This window comes from Pteronotus mesoamericanus, unplaced genomic scaffold (assembly GCF_021234165.1).
Source record: "Pteronotus mesoamericanus isolate MK-2021 breed Mesoamerican mustached bat unplaced genomic scaffold, CSHL_Meso_final scaffold_99, whole genome shotgun sequence".
Taxonomy (NCBI): domain Eukaryota; kingdom Metazoa; phylum Chordata; class Mammalia; order Chiroptera; family Mormoopidae; genus Pteronotus; species Pteronotus mesoamericanus.
In genome coordinates, this window is record NW_026555330.1 from 7087692 (window position 1) to 7115677 (window position 27986).

Here is a 27986-nt window from a genome sequence, read left to right on the forward strand (position 1 = left end):
AAAAGTCCATCTCTTCTTGAATGAAATAAAGTAACACCTACTTTATCATATAGCAAGTGTTCACCTCTGTGTGGGTTTATTTTCTGGTCCTTCTCTTAGGTTCTGTTGTTATATCTATGTCTCAGTGAATACTTGTGTCTTGATTACAATAGCTTTAATACACAAGGGGGAACCCAAAAAACAATTTATTTATAAAAAATTGTGTACTTACATGTATATATTTCAGTCACCTTCAAAGTACTCTCCATTTGATGTGATACACCAATTGAGATGTTTCTTGCACTGCTCAACACAGTTTTTGAACTCATTGATTTTGATGCCTTTTAGTGCTTCTGCCATTTTTTGTTTCACCTCTTCTGCTTCAGCAAAAACATTTCTCTTTGATGACTTTTTTCATGCAGAGAAACAACAACAACAAAAGTTGTTCAGGGCAAGATCAGGTGAACAGCGAGGGGTAGGGCTTGGGGGTTATGCCTTTATTGGTCAAAAACTGTTGAAAACTCAGTGCAGTGTGGACAGGTGTGTTCATAAGTCACCCATCATGAAATGAGCAATTGCATTGAAAGGGTCTTCAAAAAAAATTCGCTGAAGCCAAACCCAGCCTCTTACAACAATGCCGGCTGGTGCACTGATACAGATGAGTTCCTAGAACACTCTCCTGGCGGGGGAACCCTGTATGACAAGGGGACCACCCTCCAGAAAAACATTCAGTTTTTTGGGGAGTCCCTCTCATAAATCATGGCAAGTACCCTCTCACTTCTCATCAAAAGTATCTTGGCATTTTTTATCCTTTGACACTTTTATATAAACTTTAGAAATATCTTGTCAAATTCCATAATGCAATCTGTTGGACATGTATTGGGCATGAATATAATTAATAGATTAATTTGGAGATAACTGACATGTATACAATGCTGATTGATAGAATCTCTAAGAATGGTACATTTCTCTATTTGTTCTGTCTTCTGTAATGCCTTCAATCGAGTTTTTAAATAGTCTCTAAAGAAAGGACTTACACAAATCAACAACAGGAGGACAAACAATCCGATTAAGAAATAGGCAAAAGAAGATGGTCGATAAACATATGAAAAATGCTCAATGTCACTGATTATCAGAGAGATGCAAATTAAAACCACAATGAGATATCACCTCCCACCTGCCAGAATGGTGCTCATCAATAAATCAACAAACAGCAAGTGCTGATGAGGATGTGGAGAAAAGGAACCCTCATGCACTGTTGGCGGCAATCCAGAACCAGTGCAGCCAATGAAAAGGAGTTAAAAAAGGAAAGAGGAAGAACTCTACTCTTGTCTTCCAAATTTCTTATCTTCTCTCTCACTTGACCTAGTCTGTTGTTGAACCCCTCTCCTGAATTTTTGTGGTCATTTTATTTTTAGCTTTGTGATTTCTGTTTGATACTTTTAAATATTTCCCATCTCTTCACTGAAATTCTCCCTTTGTTCTTTCATTGCTCTTCTGACCTCAGTGAGCACCATTATGACTGCTATTTTCAACTATCAGGTAAATCACTTACTCTTTTTTATTAATTTCTGTTTCTAGACATTTATCTTGTTCTTTTATTTGGTATCTCTTTGTTTCTTCATTTTTTTCTTGACTGCCTCTGTTGGTTCCTATGCATCACATAAAATAGCCACCTCTCCCAGTCTTGATATAGGAGAAGAATCTCATTGGCCAGCCTGGCCCAAGCTCCTAGTTGTCTCTCAAACTTTTATGATGGTCTAAATGTCCTTCTTTGTTTTCAGTGGCACCCAATAGTCTAGGTTGTGGCAAGACACATCATTGTCCCAAAGGGGAGGATCGCAGTCAGCATCCAGATGCAGGCTGATTAGAAGAAGCTGGACCCTCGGGTATCAGCTGGGAAAGTATGTGTTTAAGTCCCTTTGGAGAATAGGGAGGTGGCTATTTTGCCTGCTCCCTCTGTGCTGACTCAGGGTGGATAGCTATGGAGGAGGGGGTGTTCCGGCACCTGCTAAGAAGTGGAGTTTTTTTGTTTCTTACAGTCCTGTGAGACCCATAAATGCAAGGCCCACCGGCCATCAGAGTGGACATTCTGGTGAGTCTGCCCTCAGGCGGGACCTGCAAACACTGTGGCACCAGATATGTATACAAACCCCTTTCAGGGAGGTATTGCTGGCTTAGTTTTATTACAGGGTCAGGTGGAGGGAGAACATGGAATTCCCAGTCCAGGGGAGGACTGCAGCCAGCGCTGGGTGCCTGCTGCATTAGAAGCCTGGCCTTCAGGCAGCCGGTTTTAAAGCATGCAGATCAACCTCTTTCCGGGAAAGACTGGGCGATGCGTGGTTTAGCCTGCTCCCTCTGCTCTAAGCCTTGGGACATAGTCTGTCAGGAATAATTTCTCTGCTTTCTGTGCTGTGGGACTTGGGAACGGAAGCCCCTTGGGTTACCAAAGCCAGGTGACCCAGAGACACATCCCTTGGGTGGAAGCTGTGGAAGCTGCAGCGCACGCAGGTGTACCAGAAACTTTCAGTCAGATGCTGGCAATTTAAAGTGGGCTGGAGGGAAAAGGCAAGATATGTGTGCCGTCCTCCCTAGCTTTGGGGGGAGTATTGCAGCCATATGCTAGCATCTGCTGTATTGAAAGACTGGCCTTCATACAAGCTTTTAAAACAGGCAGATATCCTTCTTTCAGAGAAAAACTGGGAGTTGGGTGATTTTGCCTTCTTCCTCTGTGCTGAGCCTTGGTGAATGCTCACGCGCCCGCTAGGAACCGCTTTTTTGTAGGACATAACCTTGTGGGTCTCTTGCACACGAGGCTTTGGAGCGAGGTGCTTTCCAAGCCCACTCCTCTGATGGGGCTCTTAAAAGTTGGGGCCTAAACTTTTGTGAGGTCTAAATCCTTAACTCCTTGAGGAGAATCTGGGAGTTGGGAGCTTCTTGTCTGTGTCTGTGGGTCTTCTCCTCTGTGTCTGCGTTTCAAATCTTCGTCCCCTTTTTCTCGTAAGGACACCAGATCTAGGACCCAGTCGAAATCTAAGATGATCTCATACCAAAATTGTTAACTTAATCACATCCACACACAAAAGAAGCTCTATTTCTACATAAGGTTATATTCACAGATACCAGGGGTTAGGATTTGGGCATATCTTTTTGAGGACCTAATTCAACACACTGCAGCTATATTCTGATTAATTTCCTCATACAGATTCTTGTTTATTAATCTCTATTTAGTTGTATCACATCTCCTGCTTCACATATTCAAGTTTCTAAAATTTCTAAAATTGTTATATTTTCAGTTTTCAAAATACTTAATCTTTAATTTCTTCTCTGCACATATTTTAAAGCTGTTCTTTATTTTTGTATTTAGAAAAATATAGCTATTTATATTTGTGGGTCCTTTTCTATCATTTGTTTCTTCCCTTGGTTCATAGTGCTTTGTTTTTATCCCTATTTTTAATTTAAATTTATTGGGGTATCATTGTTTAATAACATTATATAAACTTCAGTTGAACAACTTTATGATGCGTCACCAGTGCGTGCTCCTCACCCAGAGTTTAGTCTTTTGTCACCATATATTTGACCCCCTTCACCATCTTTGTCATCCCCCAACTCCTACACCTCTGGTAACTACCATGTGGTTGTCAGTGTCTATGAGTTTTTTGGTCTTGTTTGTTTGTTCATTTCTTTATTGCTTTTCTCACATAATAGGTAAAATTATATGGTCTCATAGTATAAGAATGAGAATGGCAAGATGTGAGGCTGGAGAGCTAAGAGCAGGGACGTATCATGCAGGGCCTGATAGGCAAAATGAGGAACCCAAACTTTATCTTAAGAGAAACATAGTTATTGAAGAGCTTCAAGCAGAAACGCATCTTGATTATGTTTTAGAAATATTGTTTTGGCTGCTGTATGAAGAACAGTTTAGTTGGGACCAAGATGGGATATTAGGAGAAAAGATAGTAGACTACTGAAGGAATACAGGTCAGAAATAAAATGAAGGTAATGGGTGGATTTGATGTCTTGTAGGTTAATCGATAGAACTTCATGACTCACCGGGTATTGGAAGTGAAAGGCAGGCTAGAGTTAAGGACAAAGCCCAGGTTTTGGCTAGGGCAGCTGGGAGGGTGGCATTATCACTCACTAACATGGGGAACAAAGAAGAGGAGTAGATTTGGAAGATGCATGTCCTTTTGTACACGTTGCACGTGAGACACTATTGATACTTGTGATACTTATGAAAATGTCTACACTGCAAACTTCTTTGCCTCCGGAAAGTGCAAAAGATGAGGTAGTTTTCCTGAAAAACTACTACTAAAATGACCAATTTCTCTTAAAGAGAAGTGGCAAGATTCTACACAACTTTTGAGAATAGAAACCAATTCTTCCATCTCTTTCTTTCACTTTCTTGCCTCTGGCTCTGGATGAGATATGTTCTCTGCATTTCCTTTACAAAATGTGATTATCACATAGATAATGCAATTCAGCTTATAGACAATTCAGTTTAACTTCTCCCGATCCAACAAACACACTATGGTTGGCCACCTCTAAGAGAGCCCCCAGGGCTATCCACCCCAGAGCGCACACACCTTCGTGTTGTCTCCTCCCTACGGCGGTGTTGAATGTTTCACCTTACTCTGAGGACTAGAATATGGCAGCATTGTTGTGATGACATTCCTGAATTAGGTTATGAAAGGACTTTGGCTTGTTTTGAGTGCAGCATTTCACGCTCTCTCTTGAACGTCTTGCCATGCAGAAAACCTGCTGTCATGTCATAAGGCAGCCCTGTGGAAATGCATAAGCAGCAAGGAACTGCAGCCTCCCAAGAGCCACGTGGCAGAGCTTGAAAGTTCATCCTCTTTGGGTGAGCCTTGAGATGACTGCAGCCACGGCTGACTTGTTCACTGTCGTCAGAAGAGAGATCACGGACCAGGATCAGCCAACTAAGCTACTCCCAGATTCATGACCCACAGACTGTGAGAGAATGACTATTGTTTTCAGCCACTAAGTTTTGGGTAGTTACACAGCCATAGATAATTAATATTCTTGACTTGCTGGCGAGGCAATCGGTCTGAGCCAGGAAACGTGTGTTTGAGATATTGGAATGGGAATATAGTGATTGAGATAATAAGCTCTTTTATTTATTAAAGAGCTAAAATAGTACATTAACAAAAACCTTATGTGGTAAAGAAATAACATCAGAACACTTTTTAAAAAAGATTTTATTTATCTTTAGACAGAGGGGAAAGGAGAGAGAAAGAGAGGGAGAGAAACATCAATGCATGGTTACCTCTCATGCACCCTTTACTGGGGACCTAGCCTGCAACCCAGGCATGTGGCCTGACTGGGAATCGAACCAGCGACCCTTTGGTTCGCAGGCCGGCACTCAATCCACTGAGCCACACCAGTCAGAGCAGAACTCTTCTGAATGTGATTATCAACTGAACCATGAGAGATACTGGTCCTGCTGAGTTCCTCCACAGTTATGTAAATCAAAGGCTAAGAGATTGGCTGAAGTCAGGATGTGAATGATCAGATAGTTTCCTCTGGAGAGACAGAATAAATGAATGAGATTGAAATGAAACCTCGCTGTCTGAAGAAAGAGTACTCCATCATTTCTGTCGCAAAGACTCACAGTCTAAAGGAAATAGGGTTGTGACAATGATCCAGTAGGTCTGGCTCCAGAGGTCCCTTTAGCTTGTCTCTTGCTTGATTCAGAGACAAGAAACTTGTTTGACAATGGGAAGATGCAAAAATTTAAGTCCCACACCCATCCTTTGATTGTGAGCTATTAGTGCCACAGGTTCTCTTAGTCTCTTGTGTCTAAAAAATGTTCAGATATTAGTGTCACTGCTTTGAGTGACATGGCTGCCACGATGAGTGGGTGAATATCTTGCTTTCTGAGGTGGGAAGTGCCTGGCCAACACCCTCTTCTCTGGTTGTGTGAAACAGGGACCAAAACAGGGAAGAGGTGAGAGGGGGACAAAGATGTCAATCTGGAAGGTGACCATTAGGCTTTCATGCTGTAGGTGGTTTTGGATTTCCAGAGATGAAACAAGTCTTTTCAGCAAAGGCAGTAGCAGGTCACAGCCCAAGGGCCTGGCTGGATTTATCAATCTGGCAGTTCAAAGTCAGCGCAAAGGACATCCCCAACACCTGAGAAAAGAATTCATAAAATATAAGATCTTTATAGAAGGGGCCATCCCTCCCGCAACCTCTGAGATCAGCCCCAAAGTAAATAAAGTGTTCATCACACTGAGACTGCCCTTCCTGCCTCCACTTTCAATTCCTTCTCAGGTGTTGTCTCCTTTAGCTTTCAAATGGCAGTGGGGAGGCAAGTGGGAGTGATGATGGCAAGACAGTGGAGTATGAAGTATTGGGACATCTCCCATCTCCTTAAGACGTCATTAAGAAGGCTTATTAAGAAGCCCTGCTGCTGGTACAGGCACATTCTGCACAAGTCCACACTTCATGCAGTGAGTCATCTCTGCCCATGGTCCAAACCTTCTTGGTTTCCAAGCAGACAACAAAATTTTTGTTTCTGAGCTCTTTGATTAAATATTAGCTAATCTGTCCTACATCCGAAACACTTGGGTATAAAAATGGTAGAAATATCACATGAAAAAGAACACAAAGCTACGCCCAATTGATTCCTGATATGTCAAACTAAGCAGAGAAACAAGGAAATTGATTATAATTTTCATCACCAATTCCTGCTTAACATACAAAGCTAATTTTCCAAGTGGAATGTTTCGTACATCACAAGCTTTTCTCTTAAGGATAAGCTGACCAGATAGATCTTACAGCATATTTTCTCTATGCCTTCAGTTGGTAATAACATTATTTACTACTTGGCTGGGGAGCTCACATTTATTGAGCACATATTATGTAACTGGTACTCTTCTGAAACCTCATGTGACTTAAATCATTTAATCCTTAAACTAGCCCTGCAGTTAAGCTCTTACCTCGACCACACACACACAGATAGTGACGATGCCAATATACAGGAAGTTGGACTGGAACCACATTTTTGCTTTGCCATAGCAACCCTAGAACAAATTATAAGTACAAATGATACCACTATATTATTCAACTTTATCAAGAGGCTTATTTGGGAAGGTAGTTTGTGTTAAGCTCCAGGGTAGTTTCTAGTTGGTAGGTGTCCCAGTCTTTCTTCAGAAACTTACAAAATTCCAGAGATTTCCAAACAACTGCAAGAGTGGGTAACATGGGGCAACAGGACCTTAAAGACTTGGTTGAGTTGGAAGATCATTTTGACTTCTTCTCTGGGCCTAGTCTGAAGGTGCAAATTATGTGGGCAGGTGGTTTTCACGGTTCCACCAACTTTCTCTCCCCCAACTCCTCATTCCTTCACTTAGGATTCATTTCACTAAGGGCCTGGATCCTGGCAGCTCCAAGGAAGGAGAGGAGAGAAATAGGTAGCGGGAGAAGCTTTTTGACTTCAACCTTATAGATTTCACTTTCAACCTTATAGATTTCACTTTCGACAAACAAACCTACTTCTTGTTCAAGAAAAATCTAGACATAATCCTTTGCCACTATCACATAAACTTTCCCCCTCAAATGTAATAGTTTAGGACAGCAATAGTCTTAATGGTGTCTCTAGTCTAAATGACCTTGTCGTCAGTGCTTTTTTTCTGATTTGTCTAGTTACCTGGGTTATCTCCCTGGTCTCTATTTTGTTCAAGGTTCCCTGTTTCTGGCTGGGAGGACTGGGTCCTATATGACTGGAGTGTCTAAGGTAATTAAACATCCAATTACAGAGGCCAATAACAGAAAAGTTGCCAAAAAAATTACCTCAACTTGTGGGACTGAAGGGCAAGAAGCTGGTGGATTGCTGGCCCAATCTTTTGTGCCATTTACACCACAACAGTGCAGCTGAAAACCAAAACCCCCCCACAAAAAATGGGATTATTAGAAAGTCAACAGAATGAAAACTGTGGGTCTTGGAGGAAATGTGGGCCCCTCACATCTGACTGTATAGCAGAAGATCCAGAATTGGGCTGACTATTATAGCTCTGGAGAACAAAATGCTTTCAAACCCATTATATTATTTCATTCACGAAGACTCCTTGAAGTAGAGAGGGCATGTTTAATTTATTCACACTTTAAAGATCAAAAATTAGGCACACAGGAGACTTTGCCATGGAGAGATGAAGCTGACCACACCTAGACCCACTACCCAGTCTTAAGGTCACAGAAGGGAGGACAATCAGACATTATATGCCTGCTTGCACGATGTAGTAGGAAATATCAGCAATTTCCTATTGTACTTCATCACTAATGGAACCTGCATCACACTTCCAGATTCACAAGTATGGAGATGCAGGCTCTCTGAGACTAAAATACCTTGAGAAAGTGACCAGCTAGACCCAGAATGTGGAGAATTCTATAAAACATTCAACATAACTTCTTTTCACAAATACATAGCATGAACCAAGAGGGATACTATTATAAATTTTAAAACATTTAGAGAGACGTATCATTCAAATGTAACAAGTGGACCGAGTTTGGATTTTGATTTGAAGAAACCAATAAAAACTAATGTTTTAAAGTAATTTAATTATAGGCCATTTATTAGTGATAGTAAAAAATTACTTAAAAATTTTAGGTGTTATTATTCAAAAGAAGTTATTTTACATGAAGGTTAAACAATATCCTTCTAAAGGACACGTGGTCAAAAAAGAAATCTCAGAGGGAATTTAAAAATATTTTAAGTAAATGGGAATGAAAATACAACTTATAAAAATTCATGGGATGCAGCAACAGCAGTGTTAATAAAGAAATTTATTGCATTGAATGAAAATATTAGAACTATTATCTAAAAGCAATAATCTAAGTCCACTTTAGGAAACCAGAAAAAAAAGAGCAAATTAAATCTGAGTAAGAAGAAAAAAAGAAATAATGAGAATTACAGCAGAAATCTATGATATTGAAAATAGGGCATCAATAAAGTAAATCAACAAAACCAAAAGGTGGTTCTTTGACAAGATCGATAGAATGATAAGCTTCTAGCCAGGCTAAGTAAAAAAAAAGAAAAAAAAGGGGGACACAAATTACTATGTCAGAATGAAAGAGAGGACACCACAACCAATCCCATGCAGATAAAAAGGATGATAAAGAAGTACTATGAACAACTCTATGCCCACAAATTTGATAACCTAGATGAAACGGACCAATTCCTTATAAAATATAATCTGCCAAACTCATACAAGAAGAAATAGATGATTTAAATAGGGTTATATATATTAAAGAAATAGAATCGATAATATATAATCTTCCAAAACAGAAAGAACCAGGTCTAGGTGGATTCACTGGCAAATTCTACCAAACACCTCATGAAGAAATTATACCAATTGTCTACAATCTCTTTCAGAGGATAAAGGCAGGACAAATACTTCTTAATTCATTTTATGAGGACAGCATTGCCCTAATACCAAAGTCAGACAAAGACATTACAAGAAAAGAAAACTATAGACCAAAGTCTCTAGTGTATGTAGAAGCAAAAACTCTCAACAAAATATTAATAAATTGAATTTTTAAAAAGTATGAAAGGCTGGTTCAACGTTTAAAAGTGAATAACCTCTAGAGATCTTCTGTACAACATTGTACCTATAGTCAAAAATAATGAATTGTTTTAAACAATGTTAAGATAGATCTCATGTTAAGTGTTCTCATCACAATAAACTTGAACCAAGACTGGTTCAACATTGGAAAATCAATTAATGTAATCTGTTGCATCAAAAGACTAAAAAAGAAAAATCACACCATTATATCAATAGATACATAAAAAGCATTTGACAAAACTCAACACCCTTCATAATTCAAGAAAAAAAAATCTTCACAGTTGGAATAGAAGGGAATTTGCTTTAAAAAACAATCTACAAAAACCCAACAGTTAGCATCATTCTTAATGGTGAGAACTTGAAGCTTCCCATTAAGATCAGGTGTGAGGCACTTCTTTTTAACATCATCCAGAAGTCCTTGTTAATGCAATAAGGCAAAAAAAAAAAAAAAAAGGTATACACATTGGAAGGAAAACATAAAACTGGTTTTGTTCACAGATGATATGATTGTCTATGAAGAAAAGTCAAAAGAATCAACATAAAACTCCTGAAACTAATAAGTAATTGTAGTAATGTCACAGGATACAAGGTTAATAGGTAAAATTCAATAGCTTTCCTATGTGCCAACAATTAATAAGTAGAATTTGACATTAAAAAAACAATACATTAGAGAAATCAAGATGGTGGAGGAGTGAATGGAAGTCACACTGACCTCGTCTCAGGACCGATCTGGAATTACAACTTAATTGTGGAGAAATCACCTGGAACAAACAACTGAACAATAGTGAGAGAGGAGCCTTATAACCTTGGACATACAGAAGAATCAGCATTAGCACAACCTAACTGCCATTTACCCTGGTCTCTGGAAAAGGCAGGGGCAGAGTGGGCTAGCGATGCCTGAGGAGAGACTGAGGAAGGAGGCTTTGGGGAGAGAACTGAGAGAGTAGCCAGAGAGATCCCTGTGCTGACTCCTTCCCCATACAGCAGCAACCATGTGGCTCAGGCAGGCAACTCCCCTGAGTGGACCCAATAACCTCTCCTCAGGAGGGACTCTGACCAACCCTGTGGTGCCTAAGCCTGACTGCTGAGTGCAGCGTGACAAGATTAACAGCTGCAGGAGGCAGCCGCAGACAGTAGATTCCTGGAAGTCTCAAACAGACTGCCTAAGGTCAGACAGGGTCAACATCTGACATCACCTGAGGCAGATCCAGAAAGAATAAACAGCAGCCTCCTACCATAGAAGTTCATGCCACAAAGTCAGGAAATCAAGACAAATCAATTTAAGAAGCAGAAGCAAAAATGAAGAGCCTCACAAATAATGGGAAGACAAAGAAACACCCCTCAATAGAAGGGAAAGGAGCAATCCCCAGAAAGACAACTAAAGGAAATAGAGGCAAATCAACTATCAGATATTGAGTTCAAAACAATTGTTCTAAGGAAGCTCAATGAACTCAGTGAGCTCAAAGAGAATTACAAAAAACTACAGGGAATCTACAAGGAACTTACTGCAAACTATACCAGCATGAAAAAGGATATAGAAACTATCAATAAGAGACAAGAAGAAATGAATAATACAGTCTCTGAATTGAGGAACACAGTTGAAGGAATCAAAAGCAGGCTAGATGAAGCTGAGGATTGAATCAGTGAGCTGGAGGATAAGGTAGAAAAAAGCTCCCAGAATGAGCAAGAAAATGAAAACAGACTCAAAAAGAATGAAGAGACATTTAGGGAAATGCAGGACAACCTGAAACATAATTATATTTGTATAATAGGGATACCAGAAGGAGAAGAAGAGGAGGAAAGGATAGAGAACCTGTTTGAAAAAGTAATTGTGGAAAACTTCCCTAATTTGAGGAGAGAAAAAGTCACACAAGTCCAGGAAACAGAAGGTCCCATTCAAAAGGAACCCAATGAGGCCCACTCCCAGACACATCATAATTAAAATGACAAATATCAAGGACAGAGAATCCTAAAGGCAGCAAGGGAGAAAGAGGCAGTAATAATCTGAGACAACTGTAATAATAGTTTCCCAGAAAACTGAGACAACTGTAATAATCATGATTTTAAAAAACCCAATACATTAGCAACCCCTGAAATAAAGCACTTAAGTATAAATCTAACAAGATATGCACAAGACCTATATGAAGAATACCACAACACTCTGATAAACAAATTTCTTTTTAAAAAAAACTAAGTGAATGGAGAAATATCCCATGTTCATGGATAGGAAGAGTCATAATTGCCAAGATGTCAATTCTTCAGAACTTGATCTATAGATTCAATGCAATCCCAATCAAAATACCAGTAACTTATTTTGTAGATATTGACCAACTGATTCTAAAGTTTATATAGAGAGACATAAGACCTAGGACAACCAATACAATACTAAAGGAAAGGAATACTAAAGCTGTACAACTGATATTACCCAACCCTAAGTTTTATTCTAAAGCTGCAGTGATTATGACAGTATGGTATTGGCCAAAGAATAGACAAACAGATCAGTGGAACAGAACAGAGAGCCCAGAAATAGGTATATATATATATCTTTGACAAAGGAACAAAGGCAATACAATGGAGAAAGATAGTATCTTCAATGGTACCAGAACAATCAGACAACCACAAGTAAAAAAAGAGGAAGAAGAAGAATCTAAACAGAGAACTTACACACCACACAGAAATTAACTCAAGATGAATTATAGACCTAAATGTATACCAGAAACTTTAAAAGTCCTAGAAAATAATATAGGAGAAAACCTAGATGACCTTGGTTATGGAGATACCTTTTTAGAAACAACACCAAAGACACAATTCATGAAAGAAATAAATGATAAACTGAACTTTATGAAAATTAAAAACTTCTGCTTGGCAAAAGCCTTTATCAAGAGAATTAGAAAACAAGCCACCGACTGGAAGAAAGTATTATCAAAAGACACATGTGAAAAAGGACTGTTACCCAAATATATACTAAGAAACCTGAAAACTCAACAGTAAGAACACGAACTGATTATATAGTGAGCCAGAGATCTTAACAGACACCTCACCAAAATGACCCACAGATGGCACATAAGCATATAAAAAGATTTTCAACATTGTATGCCATCAGGGAACTGCAAATTAAAACAATGTGATATCACTACACTTCTATTAGAATGATCAAAATCTGGAACTCTGACATAAATGCTGGTGAGGACATGAAGCAAGAGGAACTTTCATACATTGTTGGTAAGAATGCAAAAATGGTACAGACACTTTGGAAGACTTTTACAAAAAGTAAACATCCGTGTGATCCAGCAATCATGCTCCTTGGTATTTATCCGAAGGAGTTGAAAACTTATGCCCCTCCCCCACACATTGCTCCTGAGTGTTTATAGCAGCTTTATTCATACTTGCCAAAACTTGGAAGCAAAGATATCCTTCAGTAGTTGAATGGATAAATAAACTATGGTATATGCAGACAATGGAATATTATTCGGAGCAAAAAAGAAATGAATTTCCATGGGCAGACATGGAGGAAACTTAAATGCATACTGCTAAGTGAAAGAAACCAGTTTTAAAAGGCTGCTTACTATATGATTCCAACAGTATGACATTCTGGGAAAGGGAAAACTATGGAGACAGTGAAAAGATCACTGTTTGCCAAGGATGGGGATAAACAGGCAGAGCACAGAGGATTTTTAGGGAAATGAAACTACTTTGTATAATATTACAATTATGAATACATAATGTTATACATTTGTCCAAACCCATAGAATATACAACAATGAGAGTGAACTCTAATGTGAACTATGAACTTTGGGGGATAATTATGTGTAAATGTAGATTGGTCCTTGATAAAAAAAAAACAAAAGTATTATTGTGGTGAACGATACTGAGAAGGAGAGAGACTATGCATGTGGTGGGGCAGAGAGTACATGGGAAATCTCTGTACCTCTCTGTGTTCTGTTATAAAACTAAAACTGTTCTAAAATAATTGTCTTTTGAAAAAAAAGATTATTATCTTTACATTTAGTGGGTGAGATGACATAACATCTAGAATTTGCTCTATTATATTCTAGCAAAAAAGCAAAGAGGGGGTTAGCTGACACATTGGCAAAATGTTAACTGTTGAAGCTGGGTGATAGGTACCCAGGGATCCATTTCATTATTATTCTCTTTACTTTTACATATATCAGAAAACTCTATAATAAAAAGGCTTCTAAGCTGAATTGAAAAATAAAGAAAGAATCAGGGATTCCAAGGGGTTAGGTGACTGTCCCAAGGCCACCCAGTCCTGGTCTGGCTCCAATTCCTGTGCTGTTTCTTTTCCACACTGAGCAGGCACGGCAGGGCCACAGGTGACTCCATGTGGGCACAGCGATGTTGTATGCAACACAGGCTGTGCCAGCACCAGGCTGGTTCCCTGACCCTTTATCCACCAACACACCAAGGCATAGATACAGAGTTATGGGTGTTTGTGGGTGGGGATGGGGCATGAGGAATGGGGTCCTGGGGGCCTAGGTTACAAGCAGGATTTAGGCTACTCAGGAATTCAAGAGATTTCTTGTATTATATAATTTCTGTTTTCAGAAAAAAATTTGGAAAATACATGAAGTAATCTAGTATGACATGTTTAGGTCTTCCTTAGTAGGGCTTAAACAATGAACCTATCAAAGTTGGCAAGAGATGAAAGAGCAAATAGAGACACCTTGATACCAATCAGACCGGTTCCCATCTCTTCTGTTTGTGACAGCCGGACATATTCTGGACCTAGGGCCGGGGACCTTAGATTCTGGAACTTTCAGGAAAAGAAGTCCCTTTGAGCCACCAGGGACTGAGGTTGGAAAATTAAGCGAGGGTTGAGCTGGAGAGGATCCCACCTGTACTCACAAATTTCTGGATGGAGTCCCATGCCTCCTTGGTGCTATTGTCAAAGTAGTACTGCTGGATGCTGTCATTCAGGCCTTGAGTCACAGAGCGATCAAGCTGTGCAGGGCAGGGGCCAACAGAGAGACATTGTAAAAAGGAGGTGAGTTCAAGGAACAAGGAACATCTAGTGTAGGTGAGTGCTCCCTTTTGCTCCTCCCTTCCACACGGTCTCCTCAGAGCTACGGGAGGGAGGGACATTCTGGACATTTTTTTTTCTAAATAGGTAGAAGCGCTAAGGGTGAGATGACATTGAAGGAAGAAGCCCACAGTGGTCTCTTGCCTTTCCAGAACTCTGGTTTTACGAAGGAGAAAAAGAGACAGGAAAAGCCTGGGCTCCCTTAGGCATCAAGACAGATACTCTATATCACCAAACACATGGAGAAAAGTAAGTAGGAAAAAGATAAACTTGCTTTTACTGTTCTTCCCACTTATCCTTCAAAGAATCACGCAAATCAATAATCTCCATGAAAATTTTCCTCCCCAATTATGATTAATCTCTTTCCTCCATCCTTCTACTTAACTTCTACCTCTAACTGTAGGACTTATTTTATGCCGTCTTTTCCACAGACCACTGCCCATTCTCTGCAGCATGACAATGAGCTGTGTCCTCTATAACTTACCTGATTTTCATACACGAAGAGTAGGACAGCCAAGGTCACCTCAGCAAGGAGGATGATCAGCAGCAGGACAAAGAACTGAGGCAAAGCAGACACATGTTCACAGCAGGGATCCCAGTTCTTCCCCCATTCCCACTGCACCCTGGGAGCATCCAGTTATGTCTCTGCACATGTGCAGGTGGTTCTTCTTCCTGCCTGCTCGGGCCTTCGTAAGCCTTCTCTTGTTTTATGAGGAATATGTATTCTTTGCCTACAACTAGACTCCAAGACTCTAGAGGATAGATCAGCTGTCTTCTCACTTTGTTTTTTTTCTTCCTGTATGTCTACTAAGTTCCATGTGCATAATGTATATGCAATTCCATTTGTTGAATCTGTTAAACAATTTGGGCATCAGCCTATCAAAACAGTTGAGCAAAAGACCAGTGTCTTTTGAGTTTGGGGCCTGGTCCTTTTTGCAAGAGCAGGGATATTTTGTACAGATAGGGACAATATGGATTAGAACCTCTAAGCATGGTTATAATTCATATTTATCTCCAATTTTAGATGCCTACTGCTTTTATGTTGATCACACACAACAGAAAACACATTCTCACTCATTCCCTCTCCTTTACCTTTTTGCCCCAACATGAGTTTTGGCTCCTTAAAACCTTTCCCCATGCCTGTCGTCTTCTACCTTTTGCCATTAGTCTGGGAACTATCTGAGAAGGGGGACTTTCTTGTTCTATCTCTTGACTCCAGTCTAAGAGCTGACCCATAAGGGAAAGAACATTAACCAAATGACTTAAGGAAGAACCAAGGCCACTGGCAACCCATACCAAGCTCTGTTCTGGGAAACGAAGGGCTCTTCTTTCATAGAGCTCAGAGGCAAAACCTAAGCTTACAGCTGCTCCCCAGGGCAATTAGCAGACCAGGGCGACAGAAGAGCTCTGGCCTCCCTCACATTAGGCCTCTGGCTGCAGCCTAGGCCCTTGCCTAAATCCGGTCAAACCTGCGGTGGTGTATCTCGTGCAGATATGAGATAGGGAAGCAATCCCCACCATTTTAGGAGGGTCACAGCACTCAGAAGATTCTAGAGACTAGATTTTCCATTAGTTCATGACTCTGAGTCAGATTCTGAAAATGTATATTAATGTGAGGAGGATTTAGGCAGATGCCAATCTTATGTTCCTCCGATTTCCCTCTGCCCATAGGTGAGCTGCCAAAACACATCTTGCCTGGGTCTTAAGCCATTATGTCTCCCCACCCCACTCAGGGCACCACATCTGCGAGAGGCTCACCGACATAAGCAGGCACTTGTTCTCCTTGATGGAGCCCATGCAGCCCAGGAAAGCAACCACCATGATGATGGAGCCCACGACGACAAGCACATTGCCCAGCGTGAGGGAGGGCACATTGTGGAAGAGTGCCCCGAAGTTGTTGTGGACCAGGAAGTATATCCCAAAGCCCAGAATGCAGCAGCCACAGAACTGAAAGGAAGAATTGCAGGACATACTTCAGCATTCCAAGGTAAGGCATGGTTCTTCGGAATCTCCTATTTTCACTTCCTTGAGGTTAGAATCACTTTTTCCCATTGGCTCTATCAGGACACTGCTGAACAACCTCTCTACCCAGCTCTCCCCATGCACCTAGAAAAGGGGTGACCCAGCTTCCTCCTGTGAGGTCTCACTCCTGCCTCATCCTACCCATGATCAGATACGAGGGGAAGCTCCCATGTGTAAGTAACACGGTATTTTCATGCTTCAGATCCCTACACCTTGCCCTCGGCTGCTTACATGCATCTTCCCTTTGGAAACCACAACCACAGACAGGGGAGGCCCTGTTTCAGAAGTTCACCTTGCTGGGCAGAAAACTGGAGAAGCCAGCTTCTAAGAACATATGCATAGAAAAAATGAGTACCAACTCATTCTGTATCTGAAATTCAATTGCTATATTTGGTACAGTGAAACCTCCCCAGAAAAGGTTGCTTCCCTTTCAACCAGCTACCCTCCCAAAATGTCTAGGGGACACATAAAAGCAAGAAAAAAGAGGCAGTCAGTACGTTGAGTGTTGAGTCTCAGATTTCTCACCCATAGATGTCAGCAGTAAGCCATAATTGCCTGAGGCCCCCAGAGAGAGAAGCAGCATCCCCATAAATAACTGCACTGGTACCTTTCAATTTTGCAAGGTTATACTGTGGCAGGGTGTGAAGAGGGGAGGAAAGTTTTATCCCCTTCACCTTAGGCTGGTAGACTGCCCGTGACCCAGGCGTGCATGAGTGCACTCCACACAATGCTCTTCAGTGGCGGGGAGACAAGTGGAGCGTACCTGCGGGGAGTTGAGCTCAGCCATGCTCAGAAGAGACTCACTTACCCAAAAGATCAAGTTGAAGAAAAACAGGACATACTTCAGCAATTTCAAACTACTCATGCCCATTGTGGGATATTCTTGCTCTAAAAAGTGGAAGGGAATAAAGAGGATGTAAGTGCCCTGGTTCTGCAAGATGGTTCAGAGCACACACACGCATTCAGGGTTCAAGGATCTCTAGCATTAATGGGTTTGAGGTGTGACTCTTCTTCAGAAGTTTCCGCACACACCCTGCCCCCTTTGTCTCTGAACTGAGATACCAGTTGGTTCATCTTGGACGCTCACTTTTGTTTCAGTTCAGCCAGCCAAGGATGCTTAACACTGAATTAAGCACTCTAGCAGTAAGAACTAGAGCCCTTCTTAGGAGAGGGTGAGGCACAGTGACACACACCAAGCCAATGCTCAGGGCCTGGGGCCTGGGCACTTGCTCAGGAAGGCAGGCTGGCCAATCAGCTGTGGACATGGCTGGTGCCTTGACCAGCCAGTCCCTTAAGTGCCCCGAGATACACCTACATACTACATGTGGTCTTCCAAGCTCTCCCCATGGTAGTAGGGTGCGTACTTGTGCCTCGTGTATTCTTTCACTGAAGAGACATTGACACTGTTTTCAGTTCCCGGTGCTCCGGGAGAGGCAGCCATGACTCAGCTGCCTTCGGGTGTCAGTCTTACAGCAGAGCGGAACTGGCCAACAACTAGCCAATGAAGAAAGGAAAGGAGATGGCAATGAGAACTCGAATTTTTTAAAAATGGATTTTTTTTCTTGATGAGGACATCAGGATCCAAAGTCCGGTCCTCAGTCCTAACGATACAGACACACAATTTTTAATTTCTCTCAAAGGTAATGGGGTTCATAGAGTGACTCTATTTTAAAACTACACATGAGACTGACACTATAAAACAGAAAGTCAATTATTTGGGTTTCTTTCCTTATTAGAACTATGCCTTTTCTGGTGCACAGGATGCTCGTACAGCCCACTGTGCCCTCTTTGCAACGTCAAGCGCCCACACCTCAGCCCTGAGGTGGGGCTCGTCCGGGCTGTGGGTGAGTCTCAGGGGCTGGCGGCCTCTGCTCCACAAGAGACTAATCTCTTCCGTCAAGTGGCCAAATATTTACATCTATTTCCTTCTGTTTTCCTTCCCTTTACTTTGTCCTTCTCTTTTTCTTTTCTTCTTGCCTTGACCCTCAAAGTCATTCTTAATTCCTCATCATTACTTTAACCAAGTTTAAATACAGTTAATTAGATCATAAGTGTATCTAGATATCTAGCAGTTCCCCCTTCTCCTCAGGGGATGGGTTCCAAGACCCCCAGTGGACGCCTGAAACCCCAGATAATACCAAGCCCTATATAGGCTGTTTTTTCCTATACATACTTATTTATGATGAAGTTCAATATAAAATTAGGCACAGCAAGAGACTGACAACAATAACATAATAAAACAGAACAATTATAACAATATACTGTAATAAAAATAATGTTAAAATAGTGTCTCTCTGAAATGATCTGAAATGTACTGTATTCACCCTTCTCTTCCCTGTGATGATGTGAGATGGTGCAATGCACATGTGATTAGATGTAGTGGGCAAATGACAGAGGTCTTGTGATGCAGTGTCAGGGTCACTTAAACACAAGCACTATGATGCTGTGGCAGTTGATCTACTAAGAGGCTGATGGGCAGGTGACATATACAGTGTGAATACTCTGGGAAAAAGGACAAGTTACCTCTCAGGCAAGAGTTCATCACACTACCAAAGTGGTGTGCATTTTAAAACTTAAGAGTTGTTTATTTCTGGAAGTTTCCATTTAATATTTCCAGACTGTGGTTGACTATGGGTAACTGAAATCATGGAAAGTGAAACTCTCTTCCCTAAAACAACCAAAAAATGTACAAAGTATAAAATGATGGCTTGCAAGACAGTGAACATCAATCAGACAACTCTCAAAACTCAATGACAAGAAAACAACCAATCCATTCGTGACTGTAATCATTTAAAAACAGGAAGAAGATCAGAACAGATACTTCACCAAAGAAGACACGCAGGTAACAAATAAGTGAGTGAAAAAGTAAGTTAGTAGTCATTAAGGAAATGTCAGGTAAAACCTCAATGAGACACCACTCCCCACCTCCTAGAATGACTAAAATCAAAGAAAAACTAACCACACCAAGTGCTGATGAGGTTGTATAAGTCTCCACCCTACTCTGAGGCACTTACCCAAGAGAAATAAAGATATGTATTCATACAAAGACTTGGACAGAAATGTCTATTGCAGCTTGATTTGTAATAGCCAAAACCTGGAAACAACCCAAAAGTCCATCAAAAAGTGAACGGATAAATAAACAGTGGTCTAACTACATAATGGTATACTACTTGGGAATAAAAAAGAATGAACTGTTGACACATGCTATAGCATAGATGAATCGCAAAATTAATTATGGTGAGTGAAAGAAGCTAGATGAAAAACACATACTCTATGATTCTGATTTTTTAAAATTTTAGAAAATGAACACTACACTCCTGTAGCAACAGGACGCAGATGAACAATTGCTTGGGGATGGGTGAAAGAAGAGTGGAGAGGGGCCGTTAGAGGGGGGGAAGGGAGGGCAGACGAAAGGGATTATAAAAGACCACACATATCCTTGGGGGAATGATGAATGTTTGTTGTCTTGACTGCAGGGCTGGTTTTAGACATGCATACATCTGTCAAAAGGCCCTGCCTAATTTGCACCTGTCTGTCTTGCCAAACTTGTGACAATAGTCCCTGTCTTATACCTTAAAACCTAACCTGCAACATGGAATACTTGTCACAATGCCTCTTTCCTTACATTTGCTCGTGTGGGTTCCTGGAATTTTCTGCTTTTGATCCCTCTGACCCCTTAATTTGGTTAGCTATTTAATCATCCTGAGACTCCGGTCAAGTGTTGTCACTTTTCCAGGAAGCCTTCTCTGATTTTGTCTAATCTTCGTGACTGTAATACCTCTGCATCCCCACCTTTGTACTACTAAGCTCTTTCTTGTGTAATTAATTATCTCTTCCCTCACTGGAATGTGAGCTCATTGAGAATAGAAGATAGTTTATTACCTTTGAACCCTCAAGGCCTAACACAGCACCTAATTACTCTAAAAAAAAAAAAAAGATTGTAGAATGAACAAACGACTGGAATTTTGCTCATTAACTCTAAATAACCTAGTGTGTGGAGAGACATCGCAATTGCAGAGTCAGGAGCCTTTGGCTTCAGATCTCTTCTGCCAATAAACTAATCTTCTGGACATGGACAAAGAACTTACACAGAAGGAATCAGGCCATATGCCTCCTGGAGTCACCTCTTCCCCAACAACTTGGGATCCTGGGACAACCGCCTCAGGTCCCCATAACCTCCTTGTCCACAAAGTACAAATAAGGAGGTGTCCACAGACCCGGGATCATCTCTACTGATTCTTTCCTCCACAGACAGGAAGAAGAACCTATTCTTTCTCCTTTCGTGATTTTCTACTTACACCGACTCACTCTGAATTGAAGGAGGAGAGGTGCCCATGTGGTGAAGATTGTCGCTACTTTTGCCACATGCAATGACATGGCCCCAGTTTTCATGCAAACCCAGAGGGAACACCAGCCTTTTCCATCTTCCCTTTCTTCACTGTGACTGACCAGTTACTGAGCTCCCACCACTTCACCCCCGCCAACCCCACTGCCTGGAAGCCACAACGCCCTCATCAGCATGTCCAGCTCCATGGCTCATGGTTATGCAAAGAAATCCCCTGACGTCAGCTTCTAGGAAAAATCTGTGCTTGAACTGCAGTCAGATGTGGCCAACGCCCACGGTCTGACGTGGAGGCTGCATATGAAGTTACTCTTTAGTTTTCTCCAAGTGAAGAGTTTGGGCAGGTAAAATGTCTTGCAGATTTCTAGTTCAATCCCTTCCTTTTCTTTGACCCAGATGTGCAGCTGCATCTAATCTAGTCTTGAATGTAATCCAGTTAGCAGTGGCTAAAGGTGGATAGAAGCTTAAGAAACTATCAAGTCCTTGATCTCCAGCCTTAGCTGATCTCAATTTAGAGACCAGCCTGGACTCACAGAGAGACAGCTTGGTGTTATACAGACTGTTATATTTATGAAATGTTAATACAAACAAACAAACAAACAAACAAACAAACAATAAGGAGTTAGAGGAATCCACGGTCGAACAATTTTGGAAGTAAATGGGATTACATAAAAATAAACCATAAAACAATGAACAATTTTAAAAATAAATGACTTCTGAGAAACTTACTACATGTTAATACACATTGAGGGTCTCTAAGAGAGAAGTCTACTTATACAAACCTATTCTACTTACAAACCTATTCTTGTAATGAAGGTTACTTATTAATAGCTTGGAAACTTACTGTTCCATGGAACACAATTTGATAAGCACAACAATGGAATTAATCAGATCTGGGTTTCAATTCTGGCAGTGCTACATACCAGAAGCATGGCCTTGGTTACTTGCTTAACCTTTCTAATGTGCATGGTTTCCTCATCTTAAAATGGTGATATCCATATGCACCTCACAGGGTGTTCTGAGGGTTAAATCAGGTAATATTTCTTGAGTGGCTCAGTACCAGAGTGCTAGATCAGTGAATGCTGACTACAAGATCAAGTTCAGGGCTTCCTTACCTGTCTGTGTGTAAGGGTGACATAGTTTCCTGCTAGATTTTTAGAAATAAAATATATCAGGGGCCAGATGATCTTTGCTGGTTTCCTTTTTTGTGAGTACCTTTTAAAAAGGTTTTGTGTGTCCTTTACATAAACATTCAAATGATTAAGTACAAAGAAGAAAGCATAAAATCTGAAACCCCACCTCCCAGAGATAGCCATCAATATTTTTGGTGACTATCTTTCCAGACAGTTCTCTACATTCATTTCTCTTGATATACAAATTTATTTGACAATGTATATAGAAGAGCGTGGTACTTAGCCGTGTAATCATTGGCTTCCTGCCCCTTCCTACACAGAGCGTGTCGAGGTCTTTGGTTTGTCAGGGGAGAGTATTGGGCCCTGGTTAAGAAAAACTTTTCTCTAAATAGGAAAAAAAAAATCTGTTGTCTGTGAGGGCCCCCAAATTAAGGCCCTCTTGTCAAAATAAATTCAGATAGATAATAGAGGTCACTGAACCCTGAAAAGTGTCAAGTTCATAAACGCATCTTATTTATAACCCTCGAGTCAACTCTGTAGCTTAGGTGCCAATGACCCTGCTTTGAAAACAGGAAATCCAAGGCTCAGACTATGCACAGAATCAACCAGCCCATAACCAGCAAAGGCAGGGCACAGACCAAGGCGGTTCAGCCCCCAACGCCCATGTTCCTCCTGCTGCCCCAGGCTCCGGTTTTGTGCCTCCCACTTCCCAACTCCTCTCGCTAGGAAGTGAAGAGCCCCCAGGAGGAGCCCCTGTGAACAGTGGCAGAGGGGTGGGGGTAGGGGGGCAGGGGTTATGCATATGCTTCTCTTCCAGGAGGTTAATAAGTAATTGTAGGGAAAGAAAAGATGCTAAAATGCAACAAAACCATCAACTTGCATACATTAGTTTTCTCTCATCTCTCTATCACCTTGTCAAAGGAATGAGAGCATCATCTTAATCCTCCCTGATACTGTGGTCTGGTGAAATTTTTTCCCTTCAAAACTGCTCTCAGGAGAGAGGTCTTGGTTCTTTGTAGAAGAGATAATAAAGGAAGAAGTGAAGAAAAGAGAAGAAATGAAGATAGACAAATCCATATGACCTTGGAGGCTTGTTTCCTAACATTTGGAAGCTTTGCAAGATAACAGCTCAACAAAAAATTATAGATGCTACTAACACCTGAGCTGAGACAGGGACCTTCGTAACAAGGCCAGGCCACTGTTACAGAGTCAGTAGACTTCACAACAAGGCTGCTTTAAATCAGGACTGGTTACTGCTGTTACAGAGTCAGTAGACCAGAGGTTCTCTTTCCTCACCCTAAAAATACACAGAACTTTGTGGTAGAAAGTTCCTGTCTGAGAAGCCTGCCCATTGTGCACACAGGCTGTGCCCGGTGTGGGCAAGGCTCCCTCTGGGATAATAAAAGCCACCCTTGTGATATTTCCATAGAAAGTTGGACTAACCAGAATCTAGATGTGAGGGAACATCAGACAAACCCAAATAGAAGAACATTCTAGAAGATAACTTTCTTGGACTCTACAGGGATATCAATGTCATGAAATACCAAGAAAGACTCAGGAACTATTGCAGATAAAAGGAAATGAAAGAGATACGGCAGTCAAAAACAACACATGATCAGCACTTTCCTTTTGCTATGAGGAATATTAATGGGGCAGTTGGTGGAAACTGAATAAAATCTGTGGATTGTTAATAGTACTATATCAGTATGTTGATTTCTTGGTTTTGACCCCTGTAAAGTGGTTATGTGAGAGAATGTTTTTGTTTGTGGAAAATACACACCCCATCACTTAGAGGGAAGGAGACCATGTCAGCAATTACTATCTACTAGGAAAGCCAGAGAAAGATGAAGGAAATGTGGTAAAATGCAAATATTTGGAAAATCTGGGTCAAGGAGGCTCAGAAACTCTTGGAAGAGCTGAATATGAGTAAATGATCTAAGAGATTCTGATCTCAAAATCATGACAACCTAAGTCTCTGAGAGTATAAAGGACCGAGATTCTACCGCAGAATCTTCTTTTAGAAGAACAAACTGTGGGATAATTTTAATCCTACTGAGGACATGCTTTTTTGGGGAGGAGGGAGGAGAGAGAGAAACATTGATGTGAGAGAGAAATGTCAATTGGTTGCCCTAACTGTGGACCAAACCTGCAACCCAGGCAGGTGCCCTGACTGGGAATTGAACACATGACTCCTTGGTCTATGGAACAACGCCCATAGGGCCACAACTTCCTGTGGCCCTGCAATCATGGCCCTGCAAACGTCCGTCCAACTGAGCCACACAGGCCAGGGCACCATGGATGATTCTTTAATGCCTCTCTTCACTCCTATCATAGAATGGATGTTAAGTCATGAGTCCAAATTTACCTGGACAAATTTCAAAAGATGCAAGGTGTCAAAATCCTTTCTCCCCACTATTCCTTAACTAGTTATGAGATAGGAAATGTCAAACAAAAGTTTGACAAATTAAATATATATTAAATATATGATATTAAATGTATTAAATAAATTGATTTCAGATCAATTGGGCTTGTAATTGAGTTATGTTTTTATTTTGCTTATGTTAAGATGCACAGGAAATTTCTTTATGTGAACAAGGAACACAGTCTAATGACGCTGTGTAATAAAAAGTCTGTAAGAAAAGGGAGTATAGTGTAGTGTGAAGAAAAGAGCATTCCACAGAAAATCAGGAACTATTCTAAATAGTTAAGTAATTTTATGACTTTGGACATATCACCTTAACTGAAAATTTGACTGGAATGTTATAATAGCTAATATGTATTGGGTTCTCACTATGAGTTGCTTTATTTGAACCTAAACAATCTCCAGGTTGTCTTTAAGGAACAACATTCTAACACTTGGAATACAACACTCTTATTTTAAATGATTCTATAAATGTATCCCTGTGGCATCTTTTCTTTACCACAATTTTTGGGCAATACATACGTTATATCAATGCCACTGCTTAGGTAGGAAGTCCACAGTGTGGCTGGGAAATAAGGAAGGAGGCACGGCCTCACCTCTGTGCCTTGACACAGGGATGCGTGGCCTCCGCTCTGAGTGCTCACCCTCTGGCTTTGGAAACACATCATCTCTCTCTTTCCTGCAGCCTGTCCAAGCTGATCACTTGAGCTCCAGCTGTGGTCCTCTGCTCCTGTGACCCAGCAGCCACCCCAGAGTCCCGCTCTGCTCAGCTGTCTAGTTGCCCTATGTGGCTTTGCTTCAACGTTCTGCATCTGCAGTGGCAGCTGGGTCCTGGAGCTTCCTGAGAGCAAGTGTCCAATCTCTAGACCCAGAGTGATCTGCATACCACCCAATGCTCACTTGGTATGGGAAGTGCTGTGGGCTAACTAATATAGGGACATAAACCAAACCACTGTAACCGAATTAACACAGCATTTCTTGGAGCAGAAGCAGAGAGAGAGAGAGAGAGAGAGAGAGAGAAAGAGAGAGAGAGAGACAGAGAGAGAGACAGAGAGAGAGAGACAGAGAGAGAGGCCATAACCTTTCACAAAGCCCTGCCTTTCACTCTAATAGAGCACACAATCTAGGTCAAGAAGGAAAATAGCTGCCTCTTCATCCTCATTTCAGTCCACGTCCCATCCGTTCTGCCGTGTAGATGTCTCAGGTGTGGCCCCGTCCAGGGCTAGGCCCAAAGACCCACCTGCTTAGTGAGCTTGCTTTCCACTTTTAGGGGCTGGGATTCTAGAACCAAGTAAGAGAACGGAGTTTCACTTCCTGTGGCCCTGCAATCATGGCTTATTCTATTCCAGTCTTGCTTGCTCTCCTTTTTAACATACCTGGGGCTCACACATCTTTGGGTTTGCATACACTGTGTTCTGCCTGGAATGCCATTACCCCAGTCTCCATAGCAAACTCAGATTTCTTTGAAAATGAGCTCAAGCACCTCTCCCAGGGAGTCTTTGGCATGCTTCTAAACTCCTGTATTTTGTGCACACTCTCCCATTTATTGTAGAAGACATTGTGTTGTGTTTGTGTGTTGTGTTTTATTTGTGCCTGTCCTCCATGCTAGACTCTACAAACGCCTTGAATTTGATGACCACATCTGTTATCTTTAGTTAATGGACTGAGCACCATGCCAAGCCACTGGGAGTGGCCTGGGGCCCTCTGAGCCATCAGAGGTCATACTGAGGACGCAAGAAACTCAAGACCACAGAGTTTGATCTTCCCAGGTGGCACCTCTTGTCACTTCCCAAAGGTGAGTCCCTTAGGTGGTGGTAGTTGTGAAGGAATGGGCTTTGAATCATTCCCTGTGGGGGGTATAAAGGTGCCCAGGCCTTTCTTTTGGGTGCTAAATATTCTTAACTGCCCACACAGGAAACACCACAGGAAATCAAGTTTTAGCTCAGCCTCTGCTCCGATTCAACCGCGATTTCAAAACAGTGCAGATTCTGATGCAAATTGAGAAAGTGTAACTTCTTCGTTAGCCAGCAGCTAAGATTCTGCTTTTGCTCAACGTTTTTCTGAAGCACTTGCCTACATGTCTAACATCACTTATCTCCTGGGAGTTCCTGAAGCGCAGGACGATTTGCTGGACAAATCCCCTCCCATCCCTCACTGTTAGGTGGCTGGCTGTGGCCCCAGGGAACTTTCCTGTCCCCACCAGGAGAAAGTCTCACAGGTCCTGCAAGGATAGAGCTCTGATCGAGAGTTCCCTCTGGTGACCTGACCCCCAGCCAGTATGGCAGTCACAGGAAGCCAGGACCAAAGTGTTGCTATAACTTTCTGAGTCCATGAGACTCGATCATTAGTTATAGGGCATGAATTAGGAATCATTGCCATATCACATTTCATTGGTTGGTGCAAGCCATATTTATTCATATTCATGGTTTGTATACACCAAGGATAGGCTTATTTGGTAGAACTCTGAGAATCCCCATGCCCTTTCTGCCATCTGAAAGCAACCAATCTAAGTATCCGTTCAAAGTTTCTACCTTTCAACTTGTGAAATACGGGTACTGAAAATGTCCGGTGTTCCTGACTGGGCTCAGCATTGTGGTTTGTAGCAGTCCTTTCAGTGGCTCTAGAGGAAGTCACTAACTTGAAATTTTCTCACCTGCGGAAGATCTGCTCTTCCCAGCTCACCTGAAAATCATTAAGACCAATCTTTTAAAGACCAGAGCACATAGGAAAATCTCTCCAACTTCCTCTCTCACAGAAGGCTCCAGCATCAGAAACGAGCACACTCAAAAATTCAAGTTCAGAAACAGTTTAAGCACAGGAATGTCCTGACCCAAAGTGGTATCAGATAATAAGAATCTGGTTAACTAAGTTTTTCTTCTCAGATTGCCTCTTGAGGATTATTAGGATCTTGCTGATCTTTTTACTTCCTGTATGATATTTGTGAAATAGAAGCAGGAAACTTTAGGGTGACTACAGAAGTGTATGGAAACTCCTAAGTAGACACCCTCTCCCACATTGCATGGTTCAGGTCTCTGCTCTCAACCCAGATTAAAATGTCACCAGTCTTACCTTTTGCAGGTGCCTTTCCTCAGTCCTTCAGGCAGAATTGATGATTATCCTAAAAGGTGGCTGCAACAAAGTTGGCAACAAGGGTGTCTGAGACTATTTGTGTAAAAGGAGAAGTGAGGGTGAGTAACTGTCATCATGCTGTGACGACAGGAAGCCCAGATGAGGGGGAGAGGGAGGAAGCGAGGCTGGGCCCGCCCTCTTCACACTCAGAGATGCGGTTCGTCCCTGGCAGCTTTTTAGAAGCTTGCTCCCACGACCTGCCCAAACACCTACACTGGTTTCTATGAAACACAGGAAAACTCAAAGACCAGATGGGTTCAGGCACTGATTTGTGAGCACAGCAGGCTCTTGGATGATTTAGGCATTATCTCTTGGTCTAGAAAAGGACAGGTGT

At 41.5% G+C, this 27986-nt stretch overlaps 1 protein-coding gene across 2 annotated transcripts; it reads right to left on the minus strand.

Annotated features, from left to right (window-relative positions):
* Positions 1–5114: 5114 nt before the first annotated feature.
* Positions 5115–27681, minus strand: CD53 (CD53 molecule). Of its 2 annotated transcripts, XM_054565048.1 has the most exons (9): positions 27593–27681; positions 17991–18120; positions 17435–17514; positions 16363–16551; positions 15089–15163; positions 14430–14525; positions 7795–7875; positions 6942–7025; positions 5115–6132 (listed from the first exon to the last, which is right to left on the minus strand). In XM_054565048.1, the coding sequence occupies exons 3-9, from the start codon at positions 17495–17497 to the stop codon at positions 6061–6063; spliced, it is 660 nt and encodes a 219-aa protein (XP_054421023.1). In that variant the 5' UTR covers positions 17498–17514; positions 17991–18120; positions 27593–27681; the 3' UTR covers positions 5115–6060. The 2 variants fall into 2 exon arrangements, with proteins under 2 accessions (XP_054421023.1, XP_054421022.1); XM_054565047.1 differs by lacking the exon at positions 17991–18120 and having other exon boundaries at positions 5116–6132.
* Positions 27682–27986: the final 305 nt, after the last annotated feature.

Bases quoted from the DNA above. Each gene is read 5' to 3' on its own strand.
- CD53 (XM_054565048.1), bottom strand. From the start codon at position 17,497: ATGGGCATGAGTAGTTTGAAATTGCTGAAGTATGTCCTGTTTTTCTTC. The intron at 7,026-7,794 runs GTAATTTTTTTG...AATTTGTTCTAG, and splicing joins CTTCAGTCCCACAAGTTGAG to GGTTGCTATGGCAAAGCAAA. The intron at 6,133-6,941 runs GTAAGAGCTTAA...TTCTTTTCTCAG, and splicing joins TCTGTGTGTGTGTGGTCGAG to GTGTTGGGGATGTCCTTTGC.